This window comes from Leguminivora glycinivorella, chromosome 16 (genome assembly GCF_023078275.1).
Source record: "Leguminivora glycinivorella isolate SPB_JAAS2020 chromosome 16, LegGlyc_1.1, whole genome shotgun sequence".
In the NCBI taxonomy this organism is placed as follows: domain Eukaryota; kingdom Metazoa; phylum Arthropoda; class Insecta; order Lepidoptera; family Tortricidae; genus Leguminivora; species Leguminivora glycinivorella.
Window position 1 is genome coordinate 53452 of NC_062986.1, and position 27444 is coordinate 80895.

A 27444-nucleotide genomic window follows, 5' to 3' on the forward strand; every position below is an offset into this window, starting at 1 on the left:
GTAATAATTTATTGTTGTAAGGTATAAATCTATGGAAGGCGACAGATTTGAGAAATTCTTGTTGTATAAGTAAGTTATAGTTGTGGTGACACGCAGGAAGACCACGAGACGAGACGTGGGTCACGTCACGCGGGCGCGAGCTCGCTGCTCGCCCTACCTCGTTGTTATGGTAACTGCTGACGTCATTCATTACGTTCAAAGTGCTCCATTAAAACATTGTATCGCTTCTCGGATGATCCGCATCGATCTATGTAGACAGTTGGCACTTTCAACATAATAAAAAACTAATAATATAGCACTCAGAAACTGACTGCAGTGATACGATCAAAGTCTTAACATTAATATGTACACGTAGGTAGATAACACTTACCTATCTACCAACGAAATAGAATTACCGGAATGAATATAATTATTTACACCTCCGATCTCTTTTATATTTACAGACTACCTAGATAAACTCTTCAATGAATACAAATACCGGACAAGTCGTCGTTGACAACACGAATGTTAACACAGTTGATTGAATGTAAGTAGCGGTGGGGTGGCTGCGCGAGTTTCACCCGCGCATGCCTGCGGCGAGAGCGGCCAACAGCGGCAGCAGCGCGGCCGCGTGCGCGTGCGCGTGCGCCGGCGCCCGCCGCCGCGCGCCGCCGCCGCCCGACCGCGACAACGTCGCCGCCATCTTGTCGCCTGCAACACGCAACAATACGAGTAGCTACACGCTCATACCATACTCATACCTAACACATTTCTAAAGCTCCTATCCTGTAGGTATTTTAGGATTTGTTTTTAACCGACTTCAAAAAAGGAGGAGGTTCTCAATTCGACTGAATGTTTTTTTTTTTTTTTTGTATGTATGTTACTTGATATCTCCAAGAATCGTGGACCGATTTTCAAAATTTTTTTTTTGATCGAACCGGTATAACCCCGAGATGGTCCCATTGGCACCAAGTCAGGGTCTGATGATGGGATCCTGGAGAAATCGAGGGAACTCTTCAAATGTTATAGGCACATGTAATGTTTTTAGTCTATTTTTCAAAGGTACACCAGTATTTACGTCTGATGGTAATAATTTTATGTGGCTGAGCTGATGATGGAAGGTCAACTCCTCAATGGTTAGGAGTTTAAGGATAATTCTTTCACTACTGTACATGTATTCGGACTGATACATATAATATCACTAGGAACCACTAAAAATCAACTGAGCTGATGATGGAAGGTCAACTCCTCAATGGTTAGGAGTTAAAGGATAATTCTTTCACTACTGTACATGTATTCGGACTGATACATATAATATCACTAGGAACCACTAAAAATAAACAAATAAATAAACTTTTTAACAAAAAATAAAACCGCCTTCAAAAATAAGCGCGTTACAAAACACGGAGAAACTAAAAAGCCAAAAATAATAAACCTTTCAATTCAGATTTCTTATCATATTGCAATAAGCTAAACATCCAAATTATAAACAAATCAATTATTTTTGGAGTCGGTACCAGCCTGTGTATGGTTGGGTGGGGCAAACAGGCAATAGCAAGGCGACGAATAGGTCTGGTACCGACTACAAAAATAATTGATTTGTTTATAATTTGGATGTTTAGCTTATTGCAATATGATAAGAAATCTGAATTGAAAGGTTTATTATTTTTGGCTTTTTAGTTTCTCCGTGTTTTGTAACGCGCTTATTTTTGAAGGCGGTTTTATTACTTAAACAAGTACGTAAGTATCATTTGAGAGTGCGGTTGGGTTGGAGTAACAAACTGTAAGAAGTTAAGAAGTGTGTGTTGAACTTACTGCCTTGTGAGACGTAGACGTAGATGTTGGCGGGCTCGGTGTTGGGCGCGCGGCAGGAGTAGTTGCCGGAGTGGTGGGGGGCGGCGTCGCGGATGGTGAGCGCGGACTGCGTGCGCGCGCCCGGCGCCGTGGCCACCGCCACGCCGCGCGCCAGGTCGTAGTTGATCATGCGCTCGTTGTGGTACCAGAACACGTACTGCGGCGGCACCGGGCTCTGGAAACATCGTCAATCAATATTAACATCACCACCACCCGACACCCGCACCCGACGTGGAGAACGTACTCGCATTTCTATTTACAGTCTGGGTTTGTTCGTAGCTAAAAGCGACAGGGAGATAGACACAGACAAAAATATTCAGATATTCGAAAAGTTTACAAGAACTCCATATAAAATAAAACGTAGGTACTAAAAGTGTTCAATTGTGATGGCGAAGGTTATTGTAAAATTTTACAAGCAAAACGCACTGTTGACTCTTCAAAAACGGTACCTTCTCTATGATGCAGACGAGGCTGATGGTGGAGCCGGCGTCGACGTGGTGCTCGTCGGCGCCGAGGATGAAGGCCTCGGGCACGAGCACGTGCAGCGCCACGAGCCGCGCCAGCGGGCCCGCCGCCGTCGACACCTGGCACTCGTACGTGCCGTTGTCGCGCTTCTGCACGAACTTGATCTGCAGCGTCCAGTCGTCGGAGCCCTCGCTGTGCAACACCTGCAACACATTGGAAACATTCATATCATTTGGCCGACGATACATAACTCTTAAAGTACTTTGGCATGGCATATTTGCATAACTCGTTTTCGTACCTGGAAGCGCTCGTCATTCGTATACATGAAGAGGCCGGAGCTGATGATGTGCCAGTCTCGTCTCCGCACCCACGAGATCTGCAACGAGCACAAGTATTGAGAACCTTGCTATTCTCGCACTAATATAAAGGGGCAACATTAGTCACCCACTGAAAGCCAGGAGACTCACCCCTCGCTCGCCGAGGTGTCGCACGGGGCAGTGCAGGAAGGCGGTGGAGCCGAGCTGCGCGAGCACGTCCTCGCGCGAGGCGTTGAGCACGGGCTGCCGGCGCCGCGCCTCGAGCGAGGCGTACCACAGCTCGCGCCACGCCGGCGCCTCCTCCGCGCCCAGCGCCGCGTCCAGCGCGTCCGGCGCGTCCAGCGCGCCCTCCAGCGCGTCCAGCGGCACGCCCACGCTCTCCACGCCCGGCGGGCTCGGCGACACCTCCCAGCTGGCGCGGGCAGCACCTGCACAACACGTTTGTTTAAGCCTATGTGGGTAGGTAGCTTGTATACATATATTAGTGGTATTGTGTAGATGCATACGTATTCTGACAGCCTGCGGCGAGTCGGGCGCGGGGCCGGCGGCCGCCAGCAGCGCCGCCAGCAGCAGCAGCGCCGGCGCCGGGGGGCGTGCGCCGCGCATCGCGCTCGCGCCGCTACTGCCGCGCCACCTGCACCTGCACCCGCCGCGCGCCCACAACACTACTCCTGCAAACAACATTAACATAAACTTAATCAAATTCACCTAAGTGCCAGCAACACCATACCTAACTATAAATATCATGTCATGTGTAAAGCCATTAGTTACCTAGACCCTTTCGTAAATCGCATTGAGGATATATGGACTTTACCAGGTTTACAAATACCAAAAACATTACATTTAAATGTTACATACTACATATAAGCGCTACAAGTATCTTATCGCGTTAAGAGCATCGTGTGACTTTCATTTGAATATGAATATTTCAATTTGGAGGTGAATCAATATCGAAGTCACATCTTTCAGTTATCTAGTCAAATAGCTTTCATTATGTTTTCGTATGACATCAAGAGTGGTTTGACTTACTAAAGAACGGTACCTACCACAGAACTTAATTTAGATAGAAGAAACAAATTCATATATTTGTATAGGGGCCGAGCGTGTCAAATTTTGTACTGAAGTTGATTCTTGCCTGTAATTTTAAATATGTCTCAGGCTCTTGATTGTTCATAATTTTTGTGTTGTTGCAATTGAATATCACGTAACGAGGCATTTTTTATGTTTTGGTTGACTTCAACTTACAAAAATTGACGCCCGAAAGCTGCAAGCTGCGAGTAAAGACGGACAACTCAGTGGATTTCACTGAGTTCATTTGACACGCTAAGTAGATACGTTTGCTTGATCTATGGTATATATGACATCTGTGGTACCTACTGTAAAGTCACAGAATTATTGCATACACTTATGAACAATTTGATATGGGCACATGAACCGCATAAACGGGTACGCTTTACCGTACCTACTCGGGTATTAATTTTAATGCTGACACAGACGTGGGAACGGTTGAAAGGATAATATGAATAAATCCCATGACACGTGTCCCCCGCCGGTTCATTTCCAGGGCCCGCCGGCCCCCGCGGGGAGCTCATCCAGGGTCCATCTTTCACAGGCTGCGCCCCCCCCCCTCGTAGGGCCCGCGAGCGAGATCAACGTGAGAAAATCAACACCAACACATAATAATAAATCATGCGCATTTTCACGTTGCTCCGGTTAGCGAGTACGAGTTGCCTGCTACGAACTAACCCCCTTATTCACGGGTGTGTAATGATTGGTATAACTTCTTTTGGTATAGTAACATTTGATATAACAACATTTGGTATATATTTAAAGGATATAATCACTCATATGACATAATTAACATTTGGTATAACTACAAAAAATATCTACTTTTATTTTGTATAACCATTATTTCGTATAACACTTATTTATAATAACCGTTATATGGTATAACTATCTATTGATATACGATTAGTATGATATAACTAGCAAACAGTATAAAACATTTCATGAATTAATTTTATCCTTTTTTTGAAGGGATCACAGTTCTAACCTAACCTAACCTACTTTTCTGATAGCAGTACATATGTTTAAGGGTCACAGTTAGAACCTAATCTACTTTTCTGGTAAATGATAGATCTAATTTATTGTACTTTTTTTATTCTGTGCTTTAGAAAGAATTTGCGTTATACGATTTATTTATTATCGGAAATAAGCATTATACTCAAAGTATGTTATAATAAATGTTATTCGAAAAAATGTTCATTATATTAAATAAGAATTATACCATTTGTTAGTATATTATTTGTTGTTATATGATTCAATAATTATATCAAAACCATTCACTTTAAAAGAAGCTTAAAAAATCTCGCGACGTAAAGTAACAATAGAAAGTGGGAACGTGAGTTCCGTGAAAACGCGCCGCGCGCCACCCCTGAGTAGGCCGCGAACTCGCGGCCCCCAGCATGTACTTTGTAGCGCGGCGGCCGGCGATAGAATCGCGGAGTGCGCCGCCCCTGTCTATACTACTGTAATGTTTAACGTTATCACGTCAAACTACCGTCCGTAAACCGACTTTACAGACAACCAATTTTTTTATCATAAATTATTTTTTTAAATAATTATATTATATCAAATGATCGTTATAACGACTAAAAATATATCAAAAAAGTTATATCGATCGATACGCACCCCTTATTCACGGTACCTTAGGAGTATTTCATCAATAATCTTCGATTTCTGATCGATGCGTGAAGGTACGTTTTTGCTGTATAAACGACCTACCTACGTAATACAGAGCTTCTGTAGTACCTACATCATATTGGCAATGCGAGTAAAAAGCTGAGGGAGTATGGTCATGAGGTCATGACCCTCGCTCAGGGTCACTCCTGGTGCAAGAGTTGTCCACCGCTGTTCAACGTGGCAACGCGGCGAGTGTGATGGGCTCCTTTGCACCTGAAGAGGTGCTGAGCGGATTTAGAAAGTAGTTTTTAGTTTAGCTTAGTAGTAAGCTTCGTTGTGTTTCTATAATTGAATAATTTATTGTATTAAGTCATTATATTTGTATTTCGTTGTTCAGTCACCGGCAAAAAGATGTGATGATTTCTGTACCTTGTCGCTTTTAATCGTTTGACAATTTCGTATGACATTTCAAACAAGACGTTAATATGACAAGGTACAGAAATCATCACTTATTTATGCTGGTGACTGTTCGTTTAACAGGTGAAATTTATACTATAAAATACATACATATAAAACAGAAGCACAGTTTTATAATAAAGCAAATGATTTAGGATTGATCAATAATTATTACGATTTCGCGACAACTACCCGGCAAGAATGAGTGTAACATGAGGAAACCGAATAATTTCAGCAGCGTACTCCTCATCACATTAGAAGAGTAGAATGTCGTATAAACTTTTCTGGATTTCGCCTACTTTCAGAGTTATAAGCATCCAAAAAAAAATAACAATTACTTATTATTTATCAGAATAAAACGCTGTTTTGATGGCGATGATGGCCGTTATCGGACATAATTTACCTCAGGGGTCTCATCTAGGTCCGCTATTTTTTATCTTATATGTTAATGACATGGCAACCTGTTTCCGGAACTCTGAACATCTCGTCTACGCTGACGATACTAAAATATACAAAACTGTATCCTCGGAGGCAGATTGCCATGCATTACAGCACGATCTTGATAACTTTTCCCGTTATTGTTCTGAAAATCATCTTTTTTTAAATACTGAAAAATGTTACGTAATAAGCTTTAATCGTAAACACGATCCTCTCATTTTTAATTATACGTTTTCAGGGAATAATATAACTCGGGTATCCTCAGTCAGAGATTTGGGTGTTACTCTGGATTCACAATTAAATTACAATTTACATATTGATAATATCTGTAATCGAGCGTATAAAAGATTAGGTATGATTCTTAGGATTGGCCAGCCCTTCAGGCGGCCCAACACTTATAAACTATTATTTTATTCGTTTGTTAGGAGCATTTTGGAGTTTGGTTGCGTTGTCTGGACGCCGCAGTACCAGGTCCATATTGATCGACTGGAAAGGATCCAAAATATTTTTCTCAAGTCTCTGTGTTACAGAACTGGTAATTATTTCGAACGAACTTCGTCTGCTGCAAAGCATTTTTGTGTCCCTTCCCTTAGTAGTCGTAGGCATTATTTAGATGCAATGTTTTTATTTAAAATTCTTAAAGGCGTGATAAAGTGTCCGAACCTTTTAGACTTAATTACTTTCAGTTGTCCGCGACACCCCCTACGTCCTAGATCTCTATTTCATATTAGTTTTGCTCGTAAAAATTACTCAAAGCACACTTTTTTCAGACGAGTCCCTAGTTATTATAATAAGTATCTATTTGACATTGATCCTTTTAACACTTCTTTGTGTAGTTTGAAAATTTTACTCAAGCGAAAAGTGTTTTAGATTTAGATTTAAAAACACTAGTATTACAAATAAAATACCTAAGTGTACATTTTTGTTCGGTTTAATATGAGTAACTAATATTTACCTCCTCTAATTAAATTAATTATAATTGTATCCGATCGTAGTAAAGAAAATGTATTTAGTATTTAGTCTAATGACTGTAAAATTTCTTAAGTATTACCTACTGTTCATGATTTCTTTTGCTTAGGGGGCGTCCATTAATCGCGTCATACTGCATAGGGGGGGAGGGGGTCATGAAAAAATCACCAAATATCACCATGGGGGGGTGGGGGGTTAGGAACATATCACGTGTATTTTTTTTGTTACACTAACGTAAAGAAAAAAACATTTCTGAGCTATTTTTATATCAACTTTTACAGTAAGAACTTGCGTTGTGCAGTGCAAAGAGAACAGAATAGAAATATAATATAATTTATTCGTGAACACAGTCAAGATTAATTAGTTAATTACACATTACAACACAAACAGAAAGGAATGAAGTGCCACGAAATGGCCTCATCTCAGCGTGTTGCTGGTGACTTCCAGCGCTGATCTTCCGATGAGACCATCAAGTGAGAAAAAAAGAGCTGTGTGCAGTCGGTTATTTTTAATTCTCAAAGATTTTTTTAGTTTGCCAAGAGTGTTTAATTTTTCTTATTTGCCAACAGTGGCCCTGAAGCTTAAGTAGTTTCATGTGCTCTGCCTACCCCTTTATTGGATACAGGCGTGATTGTATGTATGTACGTATAAGGGCCATTTTTTTTTAATGTTGTCCACCCCACTTTTTTTGTAACATGGGTATTTTTTACGCGATTCATATTCAGAATCGCGAGGTCTTTTTGATCGTAATAGGAGAAAAACCGGCCAAGAGCGTGTCGGGCCACGCTCAGTGTAGGGTTCCGTAGTTTTACGTATTTTTCTCAAAAACTACTGAACCTATTAAGTTCAAAATAATTTTCCTAGAAAGTCTTTATAAAGTTCTACTTTTGTGATTTTTTTTCATATTTTTTAAACATATGGTTCAAAAGTTAGAGGGGGTTGTGTCCCCCACATTTTTTTCCTTAAGGAGCGATTATTTCCGAAAATATTAATATTATCAAAAAACGATTTTAGTAAACCCTTATTCATTTTAAAATACCTATCCAACAATATATCACACGTTGGGATTGGAATGAAAAAAAAAATCAGTCCCCACTTTACATGTGGGGGGGGGGGGGTACCCTAACAAAACATTTTTTTCAACTTTTTATTTTACCACTTTGTCGGCGTGATTGACATACATATTGGTACCAAATTTCAGCTTTCTAGTGCTAACGGTCACTGAGATTATCCGCGGACGGACGGACAGATAGACATGGCGAAACTATAAGCTACCATCCACACTCATAAGACGCATGTCTTGCGGCGCGCAACGGACGTCTCCACCACGCCGCCTGAATGTAATTCAAAAAACGTCTCCTCAGTACATTTTGTATAGGAAGGACGTAAGTCACGTAAGACGCGCCCCCAGGCGGCGGGGCGCGGACGTCCGTTCCGCACCTCAGGACATGCGTCTCTTAAGTGTGGCCTGTCCCTAAGGGTTCCTAGTTGACTACGGAACCCTAAAAATGTCTCAAGATTTCCTTTTTTTTTAGACCTTCCAGTCCGTTACCGCCATACAAAATGTATGAAAAAATGGTAACGGAATAGAGAAAAACCTTGGGACACTTTTTACTCCTATTAGGATTGAAAGAGCTCGCGATTCTGAGTGAAAAGCAGATAAAAAACTCCAAATAAAAAAAAGTGGGGCCCAATTAACGCTCTTTCATTTGATATGTTACACGCTAAAAAACTATTTCAAAAAACTTTGATTTCTAATTTTTACTTTTACTCCCCAAAAGTGGCCCCTATAGTTGTTTTTTATTTTATTTAAATTACATGCCCGTCTTTGGTTCACAAGTTTACATATGTGTGCCAAACAAGTTAATTGGTTCAGTTGTTTCGGTTCAGTGGTTTCCTTTTTGAGGTACGGAACCTTAAAAATGAGGGGCCAAAGGTTTAATTCTCATAGAAAATTTGAATTTCGCGCCAAGATTTGGTTGATTCGTGGGTTGGAAAAAAGTCTACTTAAGTTGCCAAAAAATTACACGTCATATTGGCCAGGGGGGGAGGGGGTCCTGAAAATATCACCAAAGATCACCATGGGGGAGGGGGGGGTCTAAAATAAGCCAAAAACGTATGACGCGATTAATGGACGCCCCCTTACCTATTAGCTTACATACCTAATTTTGTTAGTATGTTAACAATCTTTATATTCAGTAATGAACCTCCAGGTCTTTTTTTATCCAAATTACTTAGTACCTACATTGTAGTACACCAACTCATTTTGTTTATGTGACTGTTTGTGTTCTAAATAAATTAAAAAAAAAAAAAAAAATTAACTATCCTCGTTTATAGATCATCAAAAAGCAACTAGTGTCTCGTTATTATACTTAATATTTTTTCTCGACAGTCATAAAATGACCGGGCACGATGGAATCCCTGTGGTTGTGCTGAAGATGTGTGCTCCTCCGATGTGTGATCCAACGCTTCTTTATCAGCTTCCTAAGGTCCTTATAAAAAAAATTAAGGTAGGCTACGTCAGGGACACAGCCGTAATGGATAACGTGAAACGTTGGTGTGGACCACCGCTGTTGAGGAGGGGACGTAATTGTGTGTAAAAAGCGAAGCCGAAGGCCAAGCTCCGCGTAGGGCCGAAGGCCCGGAGCGTCCCCGAGGCGCTCCCAAGCACGCGAGGCCGCAGGCCGAGCTGCGGACAGATAGTGCCCCCACACAGAGCAATGATAAAAGTGTCTAAAAGGGCGAAGCGGCGGGCCGGAGGCCCGACGTTGAGCTTCGAAACCTAGCGAAGGCCGAAGGCCCGGAGCATCCCCGAAGCGCTCCCAAGCACGCGAGGCCGCAGGCCGAGCTGCGGACAGATAGTGCCCCCACACAGAGCAATCATAAAAGTGTCTAAAAAGCGAAGCGGCGGGCCAGAGGCCCAACGCTAAGCTCAGAAACTCAGCGAAGGCCGAAGGCCGAGCTCCGCGTAGTGCCAAAGGTCCGGAGCGTCCCCAAGTCGCTCACAAGCACGCGAGGCCGCAGGCTGAGCTGCGGACAGATAGTGCTCCCACACAGAGCAATAATGAAAGTGTCTAAAAAGCGAAGCGGCGGGCCGGAGGCCAGACGCTGAGCTTCGAAACCCAGCGAAGGCCGAAGGCCGAGCTCTGCGTAGGGCCGAAGGCCCGGAGCGTCCCCGATGCGCTCTCAAGCACGCGAGGGCGCAGGCCGAGCTGCGGACAGACAGTGCTCTCAGGCAGAACAATAATTAAAATGTGTAAAATGTATTCCGCGTGGGAGCACTATCTATCTACAGCTCGGCCTGCAGCCTCGCGTGAAAACACAAAAGGTAAACAAAAGACAAGACCTAGGTACATATAAATAAATACCTTACACAGATCAACCTAGCCCCAAACTAAGCAAAGCTGCACCATGGGTGCTAGGCGACGATATACATACTTATTATACAGAAAACATCCATGACTCAGGAACAAATACCTATATGTGTTCATTACACAATTATATGCCCTTACCGGGATTCGAACCCAAGACCGCGCGCCGCGGCTTAGCAGGCAGGATACTATAAACTACGCCAGACCAGTCGTCTAAGTGTCAGTAGTAGGTACGTATAATGTCGCTGGTAGGGTATGCAAAAACCGGTTAACTTAAAAAACCGGTTAATAACCGAGACTTTTTCTTCAAAACCGGTTAACCGGTTATTAACCGGTTTTGAGGATTTTTAGTAAATGGCCGTACTACGCAATAATTACCATTACCTTTAAGAATTCTGATGTTGATGATATCGTAGCAGGTATTACTTGCACGATGAAGATCATTTTTGTCCAGTTTTTGGAAATTTGGTAAATGCGGAAATTGCTAAAAAAGGATTGTGTGGTTTGAATGTGATTCGTCAGTTTTGCGTTTTCTAGGCATGTCGCAAGGTCTACAGCTCCCAGAGCCCCTAGTAATACAAGCAATTGATGTAAGAAAACTAAGATCTCCATTTTACCTTTCTTTTAAAAAATATAGTTTGAAATATACGGTAGACTCCGGTTACAACGACGCTCAAGGGACCGCTGATATTACGTCGTACTAATCGGATGTCGTACAAAACGTATTTCATTTCTTTTAATAAAGTAATATCTACATCTCTATTACTAAAACATTTCAATCAATAGGTTTTATTTACAGGGTATTATTATCATAGTATTAATACCTTATTTTATTGTGACTTGTTTAGTTAGAAAAGTCCTTTTTAGTATGCGTGCTGCTCATCATTTGTAAGTAAAGCTGGTTTATACGCAATCGAAGAATACAAATTGGGTTCTATTTAGCTTATAAGATTAGACCCGAGGCGAAAAAATTGTTAAAATTTTAAAAGCAATGCTCCAAAAAGTTACATGGCCACAATGTAATCTTGCTACTTGTTGTAGGCAAGACAGGGGACCGTGCTCGGGTGGAAGTAGCTTTGGTTCCTCAATTTACTAGTAAAACTAAAAACTTTGTCGCTTGTCGTTGCAACCGGACTTGACGGACGGATTCTGTGTAAAATGCGTCGTAAATGTGTCGTAAAAAGCGGCTGATCGTTAAAATCGGAGTCGTAATAAACGGATGTACTTTCATACTATCACATACGAAAACCAAATAAATACCTGTGCTTATGTCGTTGTAAGAGGTTGGACGTTAGGTCTATATGCGGAGTCGTAATATACTAACCGGACTCTATTGTATTGTATAAAATGTATAATTGAGTAGACTCGGACTAATTTTTAAAATAAAATCATTACAGATAATAATGTTGTCAATGAAAAGTAATGAATAAATCTTTATTATAACAAAACATTAAATAATTACGTATTTTTGAACCTTTTAATGCCTAATTTTCCAAATTTTGAGAAATAAATACAGTTTCGGTTATTAACCGGTTAGTGACTATAAAAACCGGTTTTTAACAGAGGCCAAAAAGTCTCGGTTAACCGGTTTTTCGGTTAACCGGTTAACCGGTTTGCACACCCTAGTCGCTGGCACTCATAGTACAATTAGTACATAGCTAGTCTTACAATTAGTTTGAGGACTTTGACGCTAATAGGTTCGTTCTATGGAAGGTATCTTCCAATATACACATTTGAGTATTTTTGTATATTTACAACTATAAGTTTTCGACACCCATTAAAAAGACCAAATTCTCAAGCAACCGCTGCCGGTTCCATTTACTGCCGCCGCGCCGCTACAGATTCTGATGCATTATTTGAGAATGTTAATATGTTACTTACTGAATTTGAACTACAATGAATCATTATTGTTTGATCTTAGTAATAAAAGTATTTCGCGGCAGTTTAATGTTTTAAATTTTGCATACGATGGCCTTACACGAATCTTAACAGACAACATTTCTTCGGTATTTTATATGCGGCCGCCGGCGCCATATATTCTAATACTTATTTGAGGAGATGAATATGTTTTACTATAGAAAAAGTATATTTATTGTAATCCTTGTTAGTTAGTGTTAGTATTTTAAGTATTTTTTTACGGTTACATGCTTTAATTTTTCAAACGGTGGCCTTAAACGAATCGGAAGAAACAAGATTGCTTCGGTATGTTATATGCGACGGCGGCGCCATACATTCTAATGCATATTTGAGGAGATGAATATGTTTTACTATAGAAAATGTATATTTATTGTGATCTTTATTAGTTAATCTTTAATAATTTTTGATTGTTTTATGCTTTAATTTTCCCATACGATTGCCTCAAACGAATCGAAAGAGTCACGATTGCCAACAAGTTTCAGTACATTGGCAGCCGTTGCCGCCGCCATAGTTTCTAATGCATCATTTGATAAGATGAATAAGTTTTACTATAGATAATGTATATTTATTTTAATCCTTATTAGTTAATATTAGCGTTTTAAGTAGTTTTTGACAGTTTTATGCTTTAATTTTTGCATACGACGTCCTCAAATATGAACAATCGCCATTTTTTTGTAAAAATTGCCACATTATTGAATTTTTCCAGCTCGTCATAAATAAATATGTAAGTTTTTTATAATATTTCGATAGTTCAGCACTAGATCTATCTAACAATACCATTTTATTATACAGCACAATACAATTTTTGTAAGTAATTGCTGAACAAACACTACAAAAAACGTCATTTTTGGCCCGAATTCAACGCTTTTACCATAAAAGTGGCGCCATCTGTATTAGCAAATTATGTATGTCCGAGTAATGGCTACTTTCCCCTATACGGTCATATTAAAATTATCTATGTAGGTATTATAGTTACAGAGATATAAGCCACCGCGCCATAACACTTTTCGTTACACCTGGTTTTCGGTCCGGTCACTCTACTACGGGTTTTTAAAGACATTCACCTAACGTTTCACGTCAAAAAAGTAATGCCTTGAAGATTCATGGTCATTTAGAAAATAAGTCCATTAATGGAAGCCAACATTGATCAAAAAAGATTTTGTGCTATCAGCTGATAATTATTAGGGTAATCAGTATTTTTTTCTATCCCGTGTTCATTTACATGTGTTATATAAATTACAGTTTATATAAAAGTATACGTAACGTACGTACATATTGATCAAATTTTCAAGAAATAGATATAACAATATTTAAAATATATTCTTTATATAAGACATATGAAATTCAAGGTCACGCTAAATTCACGCCGAAAACACGCCGCCGCCGCAGATTTTTGGCATATACGCCGATCATTTTGTAATCGGCGCACAACATCTACAGTTTAAGTAACACAAAAGAAATCAAAATTAGGAGTTAAATTCACGCCGATCTCACGCCGGTGAAATGATTGGCGGCGGCGGCGTGGCAATAATGACCGGCTGCGTACGCCACGCCGGTCGGCGCACCGTGTATAAAGTTATTTAGAATTTCGACTATCCACGATTACTTCATTTCATAATAGATATGTGATCGTTTAGATTGTTCACATAGAATACATCTCTCAAAGTCTTCAGACAATATATTGATTAAGATTTTTACGACCGGCTGATGAAATACACTACCCAAGTAAGTATGGAAATGTCACTCCCGCCTGTCATCAATATGAGTTGATATTGTGCCGGCGTGATATCTCCATCCGTCATGTCGGTAGCGTGCCGGGCGGCGGCGGCGGCGGCGGCGGCGGGCGCGGGACGCGTCACGGCGACCAGTAGCCTTACCATGACTTTTTTGAGTTAAAAAATACGTTACGTTTTCAGTGAGAGTTACAGAAAATGTATGGAAAAACTGAACAGCGCTCCAAGCGGAAACGCTCACGTACTAAAATTTTCATCGGTACCATAAGTTATTAACGTATTTACTCCGAGTTTTCAATACGTTCCTAACTTTACAGCTAAGGCGCTCTCTTTCTAACTGTATGAAGTCAATAGAACCAGAACTATTTGACAGTCTCTAGTGAAAACTCAATACTTTACGTGAGTAATCATTGACAGTCAATAGCGTAAAAGTAAACCACCAATTCACTGTGATGTGTCATTACTGTCAAATTATATAACAATCCCACAACATTTTCACGATTATATTTGCAATTTTAAATACAATTATGACTAATATGTATTAATTTATAATATTACGTGAAATTCAAGAACAGCTTAAATGTAGCAGTTAGTCAGTAGTTCGATTCAAAGATAAACCAGTGATGAAACCAGTGTTTGATACTTTTACAAAGGTAATGAGTTATATTTATTCATCATTTTGTACTGTTTAGCTACAGTTGAGATGATTATATTGCTTGCTTTCAGAAAAAGAAGTTATTATTGAAAACAATATTTCCATGCAAGCCGTATGGTATTCAGCAAACCCAACGTAGAAGATTGTTCAAATTGATAAGGAATGAGGCAGTAACGAATCAACTGATTACCTACAGCAGCAGGCAGTACCAATTCATAGGCATTTTTGTTCCTCAATGCACAATACGTGTACCCATCCATAGTCACCATAACACCATATCTCGTGGGTATATATTATTAGAAGTGAACCAAAGGAGAAAACTTCAAAAAAATTATCCTATTACTGAAATAAAGTATCTATATCATTCTGTGACTTTGTTTATTTTGTGATATTTTTGAGTAACAGGCTAGGCAGGAAACGAAAACTTAAAACCTAAAATTCAGCGTTTCCGTACATATCAAACATCAATTACAACGACATCGACATAACGACAAAGTCTAAGGTAAGGTATGGAACTTTTGAAGGCCATTATGTGATGTATATGAAGATTATAATTTGATACAAAAGTGAGAGCATAGTGAAAAGAATTTTGAAACAACTAAAAATTATATCCCATTTTAAGGCGGGGCACGTAGCCAAATGCACAAACGATTATGATAACATCGTTATCGTAGCTTAGCTATCTCTATCACTTTTCCGTATTGACGTGACAGAGCTATACTGAATTTCGATCGGCGTCTAGCGTCAACGATTGACATTTCAGCTAAGTCCTTGTGTCAAAATTGTCAAAGCTAATTTTTTTAATTTATTGGGAGCATTGGCAACTTGGCCATCAGCTCAAACATACAATATTTAATACAACATACAAATAACAGGAATAACAATTACCATGTTAAACATAAAAGTAATAATTGCACATATTGAAATGCTAAACTTATGACTATTTAGTAACTACACAAAACAATGTTTTATGAATGAAAAGCAGTATTTTTGAACAATTACTAAATTATTTACAAAGCGCCAATAGTGTGCATAATAAATTCATAAATTACAGGGTATAATTTTGGATATTTTAAAAGAGCCTTCAAGTTGATTTCTCGGTTCTTTGCTTGGCTGGAAATCCCGGGAATTCCCGGTATTTTCGGTAGATACCGGTATTTCCCGGGAACAAACTCTAATAGGGATAGGGATAGGGATAGGGATAGGGATAGGGATAGGGATAGGGATAGGGTTAGGGATAGGGATAGGGATAGGGTTAATCGGTCGGCAAGCGGTAATTGTAAGCGATAATGCGAGAAAGTACTTTTTACCCACCGACAATAGTGTCGAGATACGGGCTATGTGAGTTCTGTTGTATGTAGTCTCCCCAGTGCATTTAGAATACATATCTACTCGTACCTACTACCTACGCTGTGGTCGCTGTGTAACATTTCTACAATCATTGCAAGCATTTCTTTAAAGACAATAGTAATATGAGTAATCGAAAAAACGCAGACAAACGTCTGCATAGAAACCTACGGATCCAAATGAAAAATTTATTTTTTGTACATGTTTGAATAAGGATTCTTTTATTACGTGGGTGAAGCCGCCGGCAAAAGCTAATTCTATATAAGGTGCTATGTACCCTTTTTCTGCAAATAAAATATTTCTATTTCTTTACTACTCGAGAACATCACAAATAAACAAAGTCAATTAATGAAATACTTTATTTTAGTAACAGGATTATTTTTTTGGAGTTGAGGTTCCTTCCTTTATTGGAGCACTTCTATACATATACCTGTGATGATCATGGCCAATAATACCATTAAGTGCATCGCGGAACAAAAACACCTATAAATTGGTACTGCTTCCGAAGGTAATGAGTAGCGTATCTGCCACAGTGCCACAGTATTCATATTAATTGAACTATCTTCCATGTTGACTGAATACCATACGGGTTTGTTCGGAAATATTGATTTCAATAATAGCCTCCATCATCTTTCTGAAACCAAAAACTACTTTGAGCAATATAATCATCTCAACTGTAAATAGTACAAAATTATGGCAAAAAATAACTCATTACCTTATTTGATTTGTTCACTGGTTTATGATGAATTTCACGTAATATTATAAATTAATACAATATGTTAGTCATAATTTTATTTAAAACTGCAAAAATAATTGTGAAAATTCCGTGTGATTTTTGTATACTTAAGTTGACAGAAATGTCACGTCAGAATGACTTGGCCTATGGTTTGAGGCCTACTACCGAATACCGGTTATCGAAATGTGGACATGCGTCTCTTTTACTCTTATCAGTATGAAGTGAAAGAGGAAGAGTCCCTCAATGCGTATGTTTCAGAATTCGCAGTAGACCCTATATTGACAGATTTCGATAGGTAAATTTATGGAGATTAGAGGTAAGGAGCGAAAGCTTTAAGTATCAGAAGTGCACATATAAAAGAAAAGATAGTTGGCACTGGAATAGCAGGTACATAAGGGTTTGACAATCCTTAGCCTTCTCGGTAGTGACCCCGCCTACGGAGCAAGAGGTCCCGGGTGCAAATCCTGATAAGAGCTTTTTTATTTTTTCTACTGCATAATATCTTTTCCTGGATTATTTTATATTTTTACATACATACATACATACAATCACGCCAGTATCCCATGAAGGGGTAGGCAGAGCACATGAAACTACTCAAGTTCCAATGCCACTTTTGGCAAATAAGGGGTTGAATGAAAACGAAATTGTAACATTACAGTGACAGGTTGCCAGCCTCTCGCCTACGCCACAATTTAACCCATATCCCACTGTCGCCTTCTACGACACCCACGGGAAGAAAGGGGGTGATGAAATCCTTAACCCGTCACTACGCGGCATATTTTATAATTTTAATATCAAAAAATATTTTGTTTTGTTACAACTTTTCGAAATTTCATTCGCAAGACTTACAACATTACCTAAGAATCCTAAGATGGGGCAAACAATGTAAAAGGGCTTAAGTTGACATTTTTATTAATAAAACAATAATTAAACACAATTAAAATACACAAAATGAAAATTAAAAAAAAATCAAAAAGAACGCTGACAGGATCGAACCTGAGAACATCTGCATACGAAGTCAGCGCACTACCACGGGACTACATCTTGACTTGTTGTAGAATAGAACGTCTAATGTCATGTCACGTCGCTGATCATTGAGCAAGACATGAGAGATTTGTAACCTCAATTACAAGGCATTTTTGCGACTGTTCTACTTCGACAGATTTTCCTCCTTACCCTCTATTCTCCCTGGGTAAATTACATTTACTTATGATTTTAGTTCCATCGCGTAAACACCAGAGGCGTAGCATTCGTCTATAGTTCTTTCTCCGTTTATTCATAAACTTAGAAAGGGACAGAAGCAGCTTCTTTGGAGTGAAGTTAGGTACAATATAATGTAAACAAACGTAAACTCACTCACTTTCTAAGTAAAGTAATACGGCTCTCACTTGGGCAGCCCATGGTAACGGTACAGAGTGCCCGCGAGCGAGCGGGTCACGACACTCACCAAGCGTCACGTCACGCAACAATAACACGTCACTCATTGGGTATTTGGGTTGCATGCCTACATTAGTGAAATGCTGTTATTTTCATTTAAATTCAATGAAGTCCCAGTGAGTCTGTGCACCGATTCATTTAGAAAACATCTTTAGCCAAACTTTCACTGGATTGTATAGTGCTCGTTTCGATCTCGTACATACCTCGTACTCATAGCTGTGTTGTTGTACTTAATTAATTATCTTATTTAAACTAAGTCATGTACTTACCTGTAAGTTTAATTTTAAGTTTATAATATCTGGGCGACCGAGTTTCGCTCGGTTCTATTTTATTATATTCTCTAGATAAAAAAAACTCTTAGAAATACAAAAAAAACAAAAACTTTATTTCTGGCCGGGATTCGAAACCCTGACACCTGCGTTGTGCTTGCGAACATTAGACCGACCTCTTACGGCTGAGCTACGCCCAGCCGATGCGCGGTCGGCGAAATTAACGACCATATTTTGCGTTTACTAACGCGAAAGAAAAACGCATGAAAACTCGTTAGCGTTTTCCGGGGTCTAAGGCTAAGCTAGATCGATTTTTCACCCCTACTTAACAATTTTCAGCGAAATCGTTAGAGCGGTTTCCGAGATCGTCGGTATATACACCGTGTTTCACTTAACACTAAAAACCTGAAAACAGTTTGTTCAGAATCGAGAGTAGAATCGATTGAGCTATATCTTGATGGGGGTAATATTTTTATTTAAATTAGTATTATTAGTTATTTTTTACGTGCCCATTCTATTGTACTCGTAATACAACATTGTGTATATCGCATTGCTAGAGGTTGTTTACCTTTTTCAGTATTTAGGGGTATTAATACTGGCTGGTTACTTGGATGATTATTTTTTCCGCTACGAGTTTGACGTTCTTTGTCAGTTTAATCTTAATGTTCATCATAAGTCATAACAAATTGAACTCGTACCTAATTAAAATCTTGTCTTTTTGAATATTGGGTTTAAATTTGCTTACTGCGATTACCTGTCCAATTTGAAGTTTACTGTGACAAAGCTTTAAAGTGTTTTACAGTGACATCTTAGCTGTGTATTGGAAAACCTTATGTCGTTGCAGTAACGTACACAAATAATAGTTATTTGTTATACAAGGGGGCAAAGTTGTATTTTAACGCCGAGTGTGGAATTGAAAAACGAGCAAGTGAAAGGATTCTATAGTTGAACCACGAGCGAAGCGAGTGGTTCGAGAATAGAATCCTGAACTTGCGAGTTTTTTAACACACGAGAAGTAAAATACATTTGCACCCGAGTGTAACACAAAACTTTTCCCTTCACTATAGCGAGGAAACTACAACGCAAAAAATGCGTTTATCACTGCTTCCAGTAGTTCCACGGGTGGTAAATCATCTTTATTACTAGATTCACCTACTTTTATCAATTATAAAGCAGTTAATTTGACTTTATTCAAGGTCAAATTACTTTACCCACTAGTGGATAAAATGCGTTTTTACCCGCTAGTACTAAAGGACAAAACACGTGTTTCCGAGCTAGTGAGGGGAAAATAGTCTTATGGTTTATGATGGTAGTTAGCAATTATTTTATTGAGTGTAGAGCTAAAAGTCAAGTAGAGCTGTACAGAAAATTAAAAATTCAATTTAAAAAAAAGTAACCATCAGATTAAAAGATGAATACTCTAGATGAGTTTAAAAAAATAAAAATCAGTTGGGGTGTCTGAGGTTTTGAGTGATACCGGAAACACGTTGTATATAAATAAATAAATATACAAGAATTGCTCGTTTAAAGGTATAAGATTATAATTTTGACATATAAATTGGTTTTATGAATAAATAAGTATAAAGTATGTAGCTGCATATGTACCAATGTACCATACGACCTACCTTTGCGCTCCCAATTGCTGCTCAGCAATGGTGATTAGTGGCTACGAATAAATGTTTCTTAAAAACTCTCATGTAATCTACTGCTAGGTAGGTACCGACCGAGCCTCAAAATAGCTATTTGTGCAACCTTATACCTCTGACCTTTGAATTCAAACAGTTGTGACAAATGAAAAGGTCGTGAGGTCGCCAAATTAAAATAGAGATAAGCGCTGAGACGAATATAAGCCGGCTCGGGAATGTCAGCGGCGGCTGCTCTACTCGTACAAATGATAAGGATTCACACGTCGTGCGTCGTGCGTGGAATGCTGCGTGAATATGAACGAGATTCAGAGGACACGACACGAGCGACTCGAGGCGGGGGAGACATTAGCGAGCGTCTTAAGTGGCGCGACATGAAGGGTTACCGCGCGGGTAGTGAGCGCGGGGGGGGGGGCGGGTGATGGATGGCCGCAGAGGGTCCGGCGCCGAGATTGATGCGTTTTTTACGAGCCCGTACCTGCCGCCCGCCGCCCGACGGCTAGGATTATATTTCAGCCAATGAAAAACTATTAGCTCGACCCCGCTCCGATATTGAATTATGTTTCCAATCCTCGAGGCGTTTCGTGATTTTTCATAACTTGGTGCTCGAACCTGTAGCGTTTCACGAAACCTTTCGTTATTAGTGCGAGAAGAACGACATTCTCGCACGTGTGACGAATGACGTTCTTGAATACAGTACTACAACTGAATAAAACTATTGAAGATTGATAAAGAATCCGCTCTCAATTTTATTTTTGCATTGACATTGACGCATTTTTTGACAATTCAAAGGCGTATCTTTGAAGCTGTTAAACTTGCGTGTAGATTTTGCTTTTCATCCAACACAACGTATTTATTTCATTGTTTGCCATAAAAACATAAGCATTACATAAAAATTTACGGTTTGGGACGATTGTCTAATATATACCTACATTTTAATTCAATCAACCCATTTATGTCTCGATGTATTGCAAATAACATAAAATAATTATGACAAATCGCTTAAAATATTAAGAATTTTGAACATTTGCATTAACTTAAAACATGGTAAGACGCCTCTACTTTGACATAAGACGCGTTTCGTTCCATTCATGTTCTGTTTAAACGACTCATTATCACCTGTTTTTCAAAGTAAAAGCGTACACCCATCTTAAAGGCCGGCAATGCACCTCCAACACCTCTGGTGTTTCGGGTGTCCATGGGCGGCGGTGATCGCTTACCATCAGGCGACCTGTCTGCTCGTTTGCCTCCTATCCCAAAAAAAAAACAATCACATACCTACGAAATATCAATGTTTTAAATATTAATCCCTTAATAGTATTTTTTATAGTTTTATTCCGTCTTAGTAAAGTAGACTAATATTAACACAGCTCGGTAAGTAGTCGTAACATGGAACGCATACTTTTTACGCACTAGTTCGTAAAATCCAACTTCTCGCACGCTAAACAGCCAAAAAACGGGCACTTTTGAGCAACTGTATTAAAAACTAGCTTTTGCCCGCGGCTTCGCTCGCGTTAGAAAGAGACAAAAAGTAGCCTAAATATGTCACTCTCCATCCCTTCAACTATCTCCATTAAAAAATCTCGTTAATTCGTCGCTCCTTGTGCCGTGAAAGACGGACAAACAAACAGACACACACACTTTCCCGTTTATAACATAAAGTATGGATAAATATATCTATCATTTCGTACCAAATTGCGTAATTTTAAATTGTGATTTTTTTTAGACTATGAATTTATTTAAAATGAATCCATTGTTTTAACTGACTTTTAATATAGCGACAATAGCATCCAGAAATTAGTAATTTGTCTTTCATGCCGATTAAATTGGTTTTTTGACGAAGTTTTAGTAATAATGAGCTAATAATGGGTATGTGTTTTACCTGACGAAGCCTGTGGATTGCGGATTTAAGAATTTGATCTCTGAATTGCTAGGTAAATATAAACTACTGCGATGATGGTTTATACAAACGTTCGCTAGATAACTGATCAGTCGAATATTTTAAGAATGTGTGAGACGAGACCATTTGATGCTGAGTAAGAATTAATAGGTATGACTTATACATATATGATTAAGACTTTAAAGCCGGCCTTTGTCAAGTATCTGACGGCACACCAAAATAAATTACACAAAAAGTAGTGATTTATTAACAGTTATTTGTTCTACAATGGCAAACAGACGTATTGGTGTGCTGACAATCGCACAAGATTCCACTTCTAGAACCTTCCAATATTGGAAAATTTCGTTTGCTTGGATATCAATATTAGCACAAGCTGTTACATAAATTTTGCCACCGAGTGAAACACAAAATTTATCACCAAACCAACACGAAAATACTACCTGTAATTAACATCAAAAAACATTAATTTTATTTATTAAACGTTTATGATTTAAAATATTCATTTAGTAGTCAATTGTACCAGTCTGCTTTGGACGTCACGTTAAAATTTGCCGAGTCAGGTAAGGTTAATTGCAAGGAGGATTTGAAAGGCAACAGCGCATACCAAAATATACGACATGTTTGTTGTTTTTGTTTGCATAAATGCCAAAACTAGTGAACCTACTTCATATTTCGTTAATGCAATATTCTATGCTAGCAAATTGTTAAATTATACATTTATAACATTTCTAAACTCAACATAAACTTAAACATGTTATATGGAATCCCGAGGCTAAAAGCTATATCCATATTCAGCTTACGCACCGAAATCCCGCGAAATGGCACCCCCGAATCCGATCACTGATCATGAGAGTCTTTATCAGCTGGTGTGGTGAAAAAAAAAATGTTTATAGCCGGTGTCGTTTTATTTGACATTCATAAGCGCATTATTCATTTATTTATTTGAAAACATATTTCAATGACATTACAGATAAATCCAATACGTCATCAAATTAAATTAAAAAAAAACAGTAAATACCTTAAATTATATTAAAAAAAAAAAAAAACTACAAACAATAAAAGTATTATAATATGCCTACTTGAAAAATAAATTATATTTATCTCTAAAGAACTCAATAACAGTAAGAGTTAAGACAGTAGTTAAGTTACTCACAGAAATTAATTTTATGTGACCTAAGAAATTATCTGTGTTCTTTCCTTTTAACGGAAGTCACACGGTGTAGGTAGGTACAAAGTATACTATGTATGTGTTTCTTATTTTGAGCGATGACTGATCGACTGTGTGCAGAAGATGTCCCTGTAAGGGAAAAGTCGGGAAAACGATCTACTGTAATTTCAGTAGTCAGTTTGGCGAGTTGAGGGAAGAACGTCGATGAATCAATAGCGGGTGCACACTGATCAACTGACGCCGCGGCCGCCGCCGTCGGAAACTTCAGCACTCTTTGTGTGAAACTTTATACTGCAACGCTTTTCTTGATTTGCCACACTTTCATTAACGCCCTAATGTAATTGGAAAACTTGGATATATTGTGCTCGCGATAATCTCCAGCGAATATTGCTAAAATATTGGAAAATTCCGACGCTTACAAGAGAATACTGCAGAAAATTTAGGGATTATATATAATAGCTAATACAAATATTGGCAACAAAACTTCGCAAACTAGATATTCTGATCTTTTAGAGTACGTTATGTAGTTATTGCGTTACAAAGCTAAGTTAACACGAACAAACTTAAGTGCCATTCGTATGTCAAGTTATGTTATGTTATAGCAAGTTATACATAGTATTTTATGCAATCGTTGTTTTAGAGATGTCGAAAAAGGCGAGTGGCGTGGGTAGCAATTTAAGGCGAAGTGTTCATAAAGACTGCTCGAGTATTTTTTGACTCGGTTAAACAACATTGCATACAATACTTTTTCTACGACCATGCACTTAGTTTTAATTAGTTTTCTAGTAATACACACAGTTTACAGGATTTTGACACATTTTACATTGATTAGGGGTTTTCGCCGATTTTGACTTTCACGATTTGTACACATTAACGAGCCTTAACCGCAAATATCATATAATGTTAAATGTCCTGGGAGAAAAACTAGCTGAAGTTGAACTCAATATTCATATTAGCGCCAATATTCAAAAGCGGATATCTCGAAAACTATCCAAGATATTGAAAAACTTACTAAGTACAACATGTAGCAAATTTATTCAGCTTTTTTTATATCGTAGAATAAGTCATGTCGCTTAGACGAATAGTTTTAGAGATTTCTTTTAAAAAGAAAACCGAAAAAAGGGACCTTTTAACCCCTCCCTCCCTCCCCGGCTCAAGAGCTATGGCCCAGGACTTTTGATATGTTTATCTCCTAACTAGTCCCAACAAAGCAACAGGGTCAAAAATTGTGTCCCCAAGCATTTCCCTCAATACCTTTTTATTGATTGGGCTAATAGTCGTCATGGTACAATTCCTAGCTCGTAAACATTGGCATTGCTCCAATTCGTCATGTCATTATTATATCAAGTGATATAAGTACTTATAATGTGAACTGTCTTCTATAAATTAGATAGTTTTTGCTCTTTATGTTTACTTTTATACTCGTAGCTGTTGCGCCGCGAAAAAGTTTTATAGGTTTAAAATTGATGATATGGATCGGATACGCCACTGTTAAAAGTGACGATTTTAACGGAATCAAGAATATCATTCAAACGTGGTTCGTCTGTGAAAACTCAAGAAGATGGCGAAGACAGTGGACGAATGCGTACTTCCTAATATTCACCGACATCTTGCTGTGTAACTAGTCAAGCAATCTCGTTGTATCTCCGCTATCAGCGCTGAGACAGGCGCTGCTCCCCGGGGACCCCGGGCCCGAACAATGCCAGTGCCACGTCATGAACATGTGCCGGCTCCGTCCCTCCTCCGCACCACATCCTGCAGGTTTTGTTCTATTCACTAACGACATGTTTCAAGAGGCTATACAAATAGATATTCAATCTATCTACATACATATCTGCGTGTTCCAATTTTTAAACGTTTTGTACTCTCGTTTAAAAAAACTTATACTTATCCAACTTATCGAAAAGTTTTTATTTGAGAGTTTGGATATACACCTGTGAGCTATGGCCTCATATGTTTATAATTATGTAGACATAAAGAAATAACAACTACACTAACTTCTCCCGCGGGTCGTCTGCGAAGTTCGATCGCGCAATCAATGAGAAACAAAAACATGTGTCCCACTAGTTGTGCCCAAAGTTTCCGGTCACAGCCGAGCGGGCAGGCCGGAGTTTGTGCGGAGTGTGGGCCGCGACCGCGACCGCGAGCTGGCCGCCACCAACAGACGGCCACCGTTGTACGTCAGTGCTGTGTGATGTGACCCGCACCAAAACTTTAAAGCTAATGCTTAAGTCACGGCCTTTTTGCATTCCTGATCTGTATTTTGCATACAGTGAGCTGCAATGCCATTTATTGATGGTGTGGGTATGTACCTAATCTTACAGCTGGGTTAATGAATTCAATGGAATCGAAATATTATTATAAATTAACACAGTAGTCTGACGATGAGCAGTCACCGTTAGCCGATGAATAGGTATTTGCAGTTGCAGATGTGTTACTCCTTTCGAATTTTATGGGGTGATCCTAGAATCCTTCACTCTGTTAATATTAAGCAAAGAATACACTCGACAAACACGTGTGTACAGTCTGTAAGTAATTGAACTAGATTGTGCCGCGAAAGTCAACGAGTCAAGTATGTAACTTTTATAAATACATGAAATATTTCGGGCAACGGTTGCATTAAACAAAGTTGAAAGTAATGTAAGAAGTGCACACACGTGGCGTTCATGCGGGTGGAGGCGGCTCGCATGGTCCGCGTCCGCGCTGCACTGGTGACGCAACCGGCGTGTTCGTGCGAGGGACGCGTCCGTGCGGCGTGCGCTCCCGCCGACGGCGCGCGGCAGACTGCCGGACCCCGTCGCCCCGCCACCCGCGCCGCCACCCGCCCCGCGCGCTGCCCGGGCCCAGAGAACCATTGTGCGGTGCGAGTGCGACCCTTTGACCGCGGCATAACAATCCTTGCGACTACTTCACGGCGACACCTTGCTGTAAACGATGTTAAATAGTAAAGCTCAGTTATAGGTGAGAACTAGAAGTATGGACGCTGTGGCGCGGGGCCGGCGAGCGGTGACGTCAGCCGGCGCTCGGAGCGCGCACGCGAGCGGCGAGCGCGAGCCGCACGCGTCGCGTGCTCGATCTAACTGAGCTTCGAGTTTACAAAACATCTTTCTTTTATCTTATCAGTATACTTGAACAGACATTTGTTCAGCCGAGCGGCCCACCGGTAATGCTAGAGTGAGGTATTTTCGTCATGCCTCTACAGGAACTGGGTGCGTAGCCGAATGGCACAAACGCTCACGAAACGCTCACGAAACGAAACGCTAGTAGATATCTATCCCTATCGCTCTTGCGTATTGGCGCGACAGAGCCGGATTACGTTTCGTTTTCGTTTGGCGTCGGGTCGGAGAAATGCCATTCGGCTACGGGGCCTGTACGCTACGCCATCGCCACGGAGCAGAAAATACTAGCTACGGCTACGGCTACGGCGTAGCGCACCAGAAGACATGCGATGATTGTGAGGTCGATTCATAATAAGACTTGTTAACACTTTGAATACGGCGACCCCGTGCCCGTGTACCGCTCACAATAAAATATAGTGTTGTGTAACTGCGCGACAAGTTGCTTGACGAGTTGAATAGGATCACGGACTTGGGCGTGATAAGAAAAGTTACTCATCCCACCGCTGCCACCATGTTGTACGTGTAATAAAACGCGGCTTGGATGACAACTGATTTTATTAAATACAGTTCTACCCACAACAGATAGGATGTCATGTAAAAATACAAGGTTTTGCCCGCGGCTTCGCTCGCGTTAGAAAGAGACAAAAAGTAGCCTATGCCACTCTCCATCCCTTCAACTATCTCCACTTAAAAAATCACGTCAATTCGTCGCTCCGTTTTGCCATGAAAGACGGACAAACAAACAGACACACATACTTTCCCATACATAATATTATGTATGGATTAGTGCGTTTTCACATTGTCTGATCCGATATCGGATGTCGGAAGAATTTCAAAGGCAAAAATCAAAGATGGCGTCTTCAATGTATAGGATATCGGTCCTACATCCGATATCGGATCGGATAATGTGAAAACGCACTTAGGCTCTCAACTTCACGAAAATATAGAGGATTCAAAAAAAAAAACTCGTACTTGATGGTTGAATACCT

The 27444-nt window shown here is 39.7% G+C and overlaps 1 protein-coding gene across 3 annotated transcripts; it reads right to left on the bottom strand.

The window, feature by feature from the left end:
- On the bottom strand, nucleotides 1–26292 carry LOC125235008 (lachesin-like). Of its 3 annotated transcripts, none has more exons than XM_048141458.1 (7): nucleotides 25994–26112; nucleotides 3122–3286; nucleotides 2766–3043; nucleotides 2597–2674; nucleotides 2283–2501; nucleotides 1795–2008; nucleotides 1–690 (listed from the first exon to the last, which is right to left on the bottom strand). In XM_048141458.1, exons 2-7 carry the CDS (start codon nucleotides 3219–3221, stop codon nucleotides 557–559), a joined length of 1023 nt encoding a protein of 340 aa, XP_047997415.1. In that variant the 5' UTR covers nucleotides 3222–3286; nucleotides 25994–26112; the 3' UTR covers nucleotides 1–556. The 3 variants fall into 3 exon arrangements, with proteins under 3 accessions (XP_047997415.1, XP_047997414.1, XP_047997416.1); XM_048141457.1 differs by having other exon boundaries at nucleotides 25733–26099; XM_048141459.1 differs by lacking the exon at nucleotides 1–690 and having other exon boundaries at nucleotides 1867–2008; nucleotides 3122–3280; nucleotides 25994–26292.
- Nucleotides 26293–27444: the final 1152 nt, after the last annotated feature.

Bases quoted from the DNA above. Each gene is read 5' to 3' on its own strand.
- LOC125235008 (XM_048141458.1), bottom strand. From the start codon at position 3,221: ATGCGCGGCGCACGCCCCCCGGCGCCGGCGCTGCTGCTGCTGGCGGCG. The intron at 2,675-2,765 runs GTGAGTCTCCTG...TGCTCGTTGCAG, and splicing joins GACACCTCGGCGAGCGAGGG to ATCTCGTGGGTGCGGAGACG. The intron at 2,502-2,596 runs GTACGAAAACGA...AATGTGTTGCAG, and splicing joins CGAATGACGAGCGCTTCCAG to GTGTTGCACAGCGAGGGCTC.